The following is a 9,569-nucleotide window of genomic DNA, read 5'->3' as shown; positions in this document are numbered from 1 at the left end:
GACCCAAACGAAATTTTAACCATTCAGGTAGAATACTGTCCATACTTAATACTGGTTTTATATACTTTAGATTATTGAAAACAGCACTATAACAATAAAACAAAATTAAAAATCTCATAGTTTACATTTATTTTTTCATTTATTATTTTTATTAAATAATAGTATAAAAATGTTTAATGATTCACAATAATATAATAAATAATAATACATTGAAATCACAAAATTAATCAAACATCACTCTTTAATATTTAACTATGTATTATTGGTTTAGTAATGAATTATGAAATATATTGCAAAATTAAATTCCTATCTAAACATTTTGAAAATGTCACTTATAAGTTGTTTTACCCGAAAATGCAACATATGGGCAACAGACTTGAGAAACGAAGTTAATCATCTTAAAAAACCTACATAAAGTGTACATTTTTAATTTTTCAAACATTTTATTTACCTATCAAAGTTCTCAGTATCAGTGCCCAATTCGTTGTTCCATAATAAACGTTGCGGTTTGAATATCAAAGTTATAATCATTAACATAACAATGAATTTACAGTGTTTATGGAAAACATCAGCCACTCTATAGAATCCTGAGTTTTTTAATACCACGATCTTATTATTATCAATGGTATCCAATCGGGTTATTTGGTTATTATCGGTTTCGACACCATAATGAACCACAGGCGCCTTAACATAGACCGCTGGGACGTTGCTATTGTCGTCCACAATTTCAAAGTTCAATCCAAGTTCGTTGTCGCTGACGTCACTTGGTAAGTTTTCAACTTCTTCGTTAACCTCAAGATCCTACGCATTATAATTATTATTATTATTATTAATCTTTCAATATTTTCATACGAGAGTAGCTACTTAATTTTTATCCCCAATCATAAATTGTCTATAATATACTATGATATTAACTAAAATATTTTCAAAAAAAAATTAATGAATATTATATAATTTATTTAAATAATTTTATTTCAATTTATGTATTATTTTTATCGATATAATAACGACTTTAAATTTAATATTTTTAATCTGTATGTTCTTAAAATCGTATAGTATAGTTCATGAAAGGTGAAGACACACGTAAAGTGCATTCAAAATAAATCCATGCTCCAACATATTGTCTACATATTTGAAAAAATGTATCTAAATATAGTTATTATTCAAATTAAAATAAACTCGAAAGTAAAACTATCAATTAAATATGCTTAATATTAAAGGATGGATATTTTTAAACCTTCTGGTCATCATTAGTTCCATCGCCAGATTCCATAACGGATGGTATAATCACATCGACCGCCGGAACGTTGATAATACCGTCTCCGATGATTAAGTCATACGGTTCAAATTGACCGTCATGAACGTCACATGCTACGTTCATACCAATTCCGTCGGCCTAAAATAAAGATGATACATAATATTACGATAATTATTTATTACGATCGGTCACTCTCGTCTCTTTAAAGCACATTATCTGGCTCCCACAAAATATTATTTAAAAAAAACACACAATAATAGTATGCTATAAAAATAAAATTGTATTTTTTTCAACAATGTAAAAACTTCTCTTAGTATAGTTAACCCGTCGTTAGTACACATATAGTTTGTAACATGATTGTTACACTGTGAGCGTGGCGCTCACACTTCACTTTTTATATTATTATTAATTAATCTATTAACTTAAAAAATCAAACCATATCTAGAATTATGTATATTTTTATCCTTCACTAAATAGTATATAAATACTTTTTATGTACATTTCATAATTTATAAAATAAAAATAAAAAACAGTATATACAAAACTGTGTACGTAATCAACTACGGCGGTGGTGATAAAAATATTGTGCGGTTAGTACAGTGGTAGCGCGACACTCACTTAATAGTTAATCGGTACTGTCGACTTTGTATAACGATAACTGATAGGCAATGACAAATAGCGTAATTATTTATTTTTATAAATATTTATAGACATGTTATTTGAAAGTATTTATAGTATCAGATTAATTCAATAATATTTGTAGGAATAACGCTCAAAATTCTATCTGTGTGAGCGGCGCGCTCACATGTGTACCAACGACGGGTTAAAATTAAAATATGTATCACATAATAAAGAAAAAATAATAAAATCTATAACAAATATCCATGTAATCATCTATGTCCTATAAAATTAACCAAAGGCGATGGGATCCTGCGTAAAACAATTTGTAAAGACGTAAAGTTAACATATTAGAAGTGCAATGTTTTTGTGAGTATTAGTACGTCATTTTGTTATTCTCACAACCATTTAACTTGCATTTTACTATCATTTTTAATTAACTACCTATTAACATTAAACATAATATGTGTTTATACGTATATAACTTTATATCTGTATCTTCATTAAATAACAACTTTTAGATCAAATAACGAAAAAAAAAAAATAATGGTTTAGCTTTTGAGTGATAAAAAATAAATAAAAGAGATACACATCATTTACTTTTAACTCTTTATGCAGCTCATCATGCAGTTCTTCGTTATTGTTAATTAACTTAATCGTCAAGTCTTCGTTGTTTTCTGTATCTTGAATAAAAAAAAAAAATATTTTAGTAAACTATAGAATATAAACAAACTAATTTACTTGAATTACATAGTACATGTACATAGTAGGTACATTAATTAAGATAATATATTTTTTATATACTCGTAGAAACATTATGATAAAATTATTATAAAAATATTAATAGTAAATAAATATCTAATTGTATTTTTTGTTGATAAGACATCACTGAACGGTTTTTCAATTCAATATTAAACTATAATAATTATTATGAAATCAAAGTTAAAAACAATAAATACATACTTGAATCATAATATCTAGTGAAAAGTGTTGGCAAATAGACGTTATAAAAAATTTTCAATTTATTTTATATTGAATAATTATAACAAACTATCTGTTAATACTACCTAGACAAACTACACAATGTCTTTATCAAAGTCTTGATGATAATAATTAATGATAACTTCTTCTTATATTTTAACATTTTAAATCTATAGGTCTTGTAAATTGATTTGTATTATTTTATGAAACATGTTAGTTTGTTGTTATAAAATATTTTTTCATGTATTAGTATTTAGTATTTATTTTTCCATAGTTGAATAGGACATTTGCTCATTTATAAATAAATAAATAAATATTATATACTAAGTACATTAATGTAGTGTAAAACATAATAATATTAAAAAATAGCGGTATAATATTTTATCTATAAATTAGAATGTTTAGTTTCGAATCCTATTATTTGTAAAAATTAACTTAAATAAATTACTTGTTATTTTATCATCTATTTTCTTTTCTATCACATTACTCAAAAATTGTAATAATGACAATCTTTCAAATTTCTTTAATTGTTTTTCTGATTTTGATAAAGCGTCTTTCAACTAATAAATAAAAGAATAGTTAATATTTTTTACAATATTTAATCACATTTTAAACTATTTTATGTCAAATAAAAGTTTATGACGTAATTATTTTTATATACATAAATATTAGTTATAAGTAGGAGCCAGAATTTTCGCCCTCAGCTTTTCCTTTAGTTACTTATATACATTCTAACTTTTGAAATTTGTAAAATGTATAATATAATATATATATATATAGCTTTTTTTATTAAATTTAAAAAACGGTGATACAGTTTTTTTTTTTTTTTTTAAAACACCCTTTCTAGTTTTTAATATACATAAGTAACTAAGTATACCTATTTTATGTTAATCCATTAATATCGTACAAACTGTTTCCAATTTACTGAGTAGTAATTATAAGTACTAGACTAATTATTATATTATATTATATTGTGGTGCGCAAAAAAAATCTCACTTAATAATAAAAAAATATTACGAATATTAGATATTATTTTGTTTATTAAATAAAATTATTAAGCTTTATAATATTTTCATAACCATGTAGTCCCTAATAATAGGAACCTTACATGAAAAAAAGTTATTTAATCAATTGGTGTGTGAACATTTTCAAAATAGGTTGATGGTACTTATTCGAATATAAAAAGGATGAAGATCGCTAAGCAACACAATATAAGTAATTGATTAGAAAATCTATTTAGTTCATAAAAAAAAAAAAAAAAATGATAAAATGCTTAAATTTCAATAGATTACAACTAAAATTAAAATTATTTTCACTCGTAAATAATATTTTTAATGATACTTTTTATTTACCACACAAATTACTAATATTTCAGTTTTTATTTAATGAATAGGTACCTCTTTGTTTTCATTTTCCAAAATTTCTTTTTCTAAATCCCATTTATTTTTCATTTTAGATTGAGTGCTCGAGATTCCTCTAATCTTTTTAATCGCTGCCACTGCTTTCGAAAACCGGCAAGTTGATAACGACTCCTGTAATAGTTACTCAGAGATTTTTATCGATTAATCATAAATGTTATAGTGTATTAATTAAACTAACTGCTATGCATTGGCGATTCAGAACAACAGTGGCAATCATTGCGGTAGCACATTTTGTACCCAGCGAACCTTTAAGCACCGACGTTATTGTGGAATTACGATACGGCACGTGCATTTTAGGATTTTCCAATACATTTATTACAAGGTTTAGGTAATGTAACGATGCATTTATTGATCGAGACTCGGCAAACGTTTTTTCGTTGACAAAAGATTTTGAAATCCGTTCAGACCTAAAAATAAAAAATGAAAACAAATAATAAACTTTAGTATTTACAAAAAATAATATTTATTCTCAAGAAATAAAAATAGAAAATTGTTGATATTTTAATATTAGTAATTTTAGTGATATATTTAAAAAAAATACATGTTTAAGTAGTTATGTTTGACAAATAAATATGCTATTATACCAAAAACTAATATAAATCCTTCAATAATATGTGAAAAATACTTTTATTTAAATAAAATAGCATAATAGCAGTTTCACTATCAACGTTTATTTTATCTTCTAAAGCAAAGGTTTTTAAATATTAGGTCGTAACTCAAATGGGATGGCGATTAAATTTTTAGAAGGTTGCGTTGAGTTTTGAAATATTTATATATTTTTCTAAAATATTAAATTTGCTTTAGAATGAAAATGAATGATATAAAAAAGTGTTTATATTTTTTTACATAAATTCTAATAATAACATATTGCATTATTTTAACACGTGTCATTAGTCTAAAAATTATAACAAATTATAGTATACAATAATCAAAGATGAAACAAAAACAAAAAAAATATTTATTATGTTCCATCCTACAAGTGAATTAAACTGGCTCTTGATCAAAACACGTATGAGTTGATTCATTCTTAACTCATTTGATATACCGACTAATTTGGTGCCGGTGGACATTTTTGCTACTATTAATCTATATACAACAAACAGTGTACTTCCGAGGACCGATGTATAATTTATTACAATAAATAAAACCTACAGGTTGGATGAATTTGAAAGTTTTCCAAAATGAGTTGTGTTGTATTAAGTTTAGAAACCTATTTTCTTAAAGTTGTATAGGGTTAAATGTGATGGATAGGAGTATTTTTAGATTAATTTTCTACAAGCATTAAGCCGATGAATATTAATCATCACATTCTTACTTAAGCATTGTTGATAGAAAAGTCAAATCTAAGAACCATAAACTATTTTACGAATATCCAATGCTATTAAGATTTAGAGTAAGGTTGAGAATATAGCAATCACCGGATTTATCAATAAAGACCTGTTTACAGGTACAGGTACCTGTTATAGAGCCTATACGGATAAATGGTTTAAGCATTAAGTTAAAATATGACAAGCACCTAGTCATTCTATAAGTCTACAAATTCTGGCCAACTCTCGTTTTGGGAGCTCTTTTCCATATTTTTCACGGGTAAATATAGTCTATCTGAAATTTAAAGAAAGTTGGAAAAATGTGTCTTCTAAGCAAATGTAGTGGTTAACGTTTCATAACCTATAGTTTGACAAGTAGCACCACAACTCGTGATCGTCTTACGAACGATCTTAATTATTTCATACTTGGATTGTATGTTTAATTTTTCGTCGAACAATTTTCTTTTATGAGAATTTGCAAATAGCTTTATATTCGTATATACTATACCTATACATAGCTTTTTATTTTTTTTTATTTGTAAATGAGACTTGCTGATAGTTATACATTAAACTTATAAATCAACATTTATGAAAGATACTTAAAATTATAAAAAAATTAAAAGATTATAAACAGCTAAATACAAGATTCAAAATATTTAAAAAATTACGTATACCATGTTATTTGTGAAAATTTTAAGTTTTAAGATAATCTTTTTTAAGCTAAAAAAAAAAATCGATATTTGTTAAAAACCTGTTTTATATTAAAATTCTTGTTTTCCCTATTTTTTTTTTTTTTTTTTTTTTTTTTTAGTATCAGTAAATTTAAAAAGTACCATCATTTTTTATTTTTTATTTCCCAAAGATTAGTTTATATTATGAAATAAATTTACTACCTGAGAAACACATCATTAAAAAATTGATAGTTTCAATGCTATGATTAAATTATAAAATATATTACTTACCCTGCTAAATCTACCAAATTTAGCTTAATTTCTTTGTGTTTGCATTTGTAACTAATCCTACAAATGCAATGTGCTCGACTGGATTGTATATTCATACTTGTGGGTGACACACTTTTCCTCATGTCACCCACCTCCAAAATTTTTATGGCATCATTAAAACTATTAATTTTAAATTTTGACAAGTTTTTAAAACTGATGTCACCTTTTTGATTGATTGTAAACTTCACTTTTTTACTAAATTTTAAAAACGCATTAAATCACAGTATTATTTTTTTATCTAACTAAATTAATTATTTTTACGCTAATTTTTTTGTGATATTGATTTGTTAATAAGCTTACTTCAGTTTTATGTTTTTATTTATATTTTTTGTTTTTTTCAATGATGAATTATTGTCCTTATTCTCTAATAAGTCATAAATTTCGTCCTTGTATATTTCAATATACTCCATATTGAAATCATAAAGCAGTTCTATACATTTTTTTTTTATTAATGCAATTTGAAATTAAAAATGTAAAAAATGAACTTCAATAATTACCTTCTGTACGTTGGAATAAGTATTCAAAAGATCGAAGTATAATACCTGGATCTTCTTGAGATCCATACATTGTATGGGTTTTTCCGCTACAAGTCTATGGAATACAAATAATTAGTAATTTATTATAAAAAATTATTAAATAAAAGTAACAAAAAAATTCTTATCACCTGTCCGTACGTAAAAATGGTGCTGTTCATACCGGATAGAAATCTGAAATAATATGTATGAATGAAGTTTAAACTAAAGTAAATCAAATGCATTAGTTATGTATAACTATCTAGTATAATCTATATTATTAAACAATTCATAGGCTTACATTTTTAATTTATTTTTTATAGTATATTTTTTCATTAAAAACAGTACATAATAGGTAATTTTTCGATAGTTTATACATAAGTGTTCGTATACATATAAAAAGTTAGATGGGTGTCAAGTCGACTCACAAAATCCTATTTCGTGTTAAAAATAGTCTTACATTTTAAATTTACGAAGTTTTTTTTTTTATTAACAAAAAAATCAATTTTGTCCAACCTTGCAATAAAAATATGTGTTAACTACATTTAAATGTAAATAGATTCTATAATTTTTAGGTAAATATGATGAGATAGTTTATTCTATTTAATAAATCTCCTTTAACCTTAGATAGTAACATAAATTTTATAATATATGGATGACAAATGCTCAGAAATAAAACACAAAACAGTAAATTGCTTGCAATCACTTTCGAGCACTTTTTGCTGTTGCTGTCAGTTAATGTTTAATTTTCGTCCTAAAGTGGAAAGAGAAAAGAAACGGCTAACAAATCAAAAAATTAAATTGGTTGACTTACTAAATCCCAAAGTTTAAAATGTTTTTAAATTATAATGTTTTCGGCGATTGTAAACTGCGTCCAAGATACAGGCAAACACAAAATCATACGTGTAAACTACTGTAAACTGCGCCCGAGTTTTTATGAAGTGTAAAAAGGTGACATATAAACTGCGCTCGAGTAAAACTACAGGTAAAATACTTAATTCGTTACAGACATATAATATGAATAATTAAAAATTAAATATAATTTAAAAAATTAAAATAATCATAAATATTACAAATAATAACGTCATATTGTTATAACATATTAGGAATTAAAAAATATATTTTTTTTGACGAATTTGAATTTATTTTATAATACTGCAGAGAGGATAGTTTTAATTTATACCTATGGCTTAAAAAATAAAAGTAATAGAATTTTTACTTTTCGCTTTTAATGTTTTCGCTGTTAAAATATTTCGCGAATTTAACTGGCACCCCTAGCAGAACTATACCGAAAGTAGTGATAACCATCAGTTATCAGATGTCGTATTACTGCAATATAGATATTCGATAATGTGTTGGTATTTCTTGACGAAAATAAAATTTCTGTGATATACTTGAAAAAGTACACAATCGTCAAACATAGAGACTTTAATAAGTCAACATTTAATAAGTTTATAAGTCGGGGGCAGTTTACACTATACTTTTTTAACATAGATAAAAATTCGGACGCAGTTTATACTATACCTTTTTAACATAGATAAAATTTCGGGCAAAATTTACGTATGCCCATAATATATACATATTGTCATTTATCACTGTATAACCTAACTTCAAAGCGATCAAAATGTACAAATATATAGGTACTAATGGTATTATATTGGTGTTAGGAACATAGGTTTTAAACCAATTTAACCGAGATTGAAAATAGTACTTAGGCTAGGTAATATTAAAAAATATTTACTTATCCAATACTGGTAAAGCTACATTTTCAAAAACCTTGCTCTGTGGAGTATTCTCTTCGAATATTTCATAATACCTAATTAATAATTATTAATTAGTGTAATATATAATTAATGATTCATACTTAATACGAATTAGTGTATTTGAATTTTTAAGCAAAGTACCACATATTATTATTTTTTAAATCCCACAAGCCACGATTTCAATAAAAATACTTATTAAATGAACAAAAATGTGTTTACGAGACGTAAGTTGAAGGTCCCGCATTATAAACTATGTTATATTATACACTTACTGATATTTGTTGTTCAGATTGTTCCTTGATGCTTTATATTTTATATCAAGAACATCAATACCTTGTTTTTGTTTAATAATTTCATACTATAAATTAAAAATTATGGATATATCATCATACTTTACGCATAGTAAAAAAATTTGACAATGTTAACTTACCTTGACAAATTTGTCGTTTTTCTTTAAAGGCCTAAGCCTGCAGTAAACCTTTATCCCTTGAACTTGAGCACTCATTATTTTGATTAAGAAAATATATATATAAATATATATTTATAATATATAATATATTATATTTTAATGACGAGTTAATCGGTCTAATAGACTGCGATAAAAAACAATAGAAAAGTTTTTACGAACAAAACTAAATTCGTACTATCGAAAAATACAAATAACTCTTTGTACGTTCAAATTCAACTAAAAAGATACTTAGCTTATAA

General features: G+C 24.9%; 1 protein-coding gene across 1 annotated transcript; it reads right to left on the bottom strand.

Moving 5' to 3' along the window:
* Positions 1–447: 447 nt before the first annotated feature.
* Positions 448–9,366, bottom strand: LOC112597457 (kinesin-like protein KIF6). The gene is made up of 10 exons (XM_025343516.1): positions 9,292–9,366; positions 9,134–9,219; positions 8,840–8,914; positions 7,251–7,293; positions 7,084–7,177; positions 6,887–6,950; positions 6,548–6,781; positions 4,457–4,685; positions 1,238–1,396; positions 448–801 (listed from the first exon to the last, which is right to left on the bottom strand). Exons 1-10 carry the CDS (start codon positions 9,364–9,366, stop codon positions 448–450), a joined length of 1,413 nt encoding a protein of 470 aa, XP_025199301.1.
* Positions 9,367–9,569: the final 203 nt, after the last annotated feature.

This window comes from Melanaphis sacchari, unplaced genomic scaffold (assembly GCF_002803265.2).
Source record: "Melanaphis sacchari strain LSU unplaced genomic scaffold, SCAv2.0 Contig41_pilon_pilon, whole genome shotgun sequence".
In the NCBI taxonomy this organism is placed as follows: domain Eukaryota; kingdom Metazoa; phylum Arthropoda; class Insecta; order Hemiptera; family Aphididae; genus Melanaphis; species Melanaphis sacchari.
The sequence above is the reverse complement of the archived record's forward strand: the minus strand, read 5'-3'. Positions and strand labels throughout refer to the sequence as shown.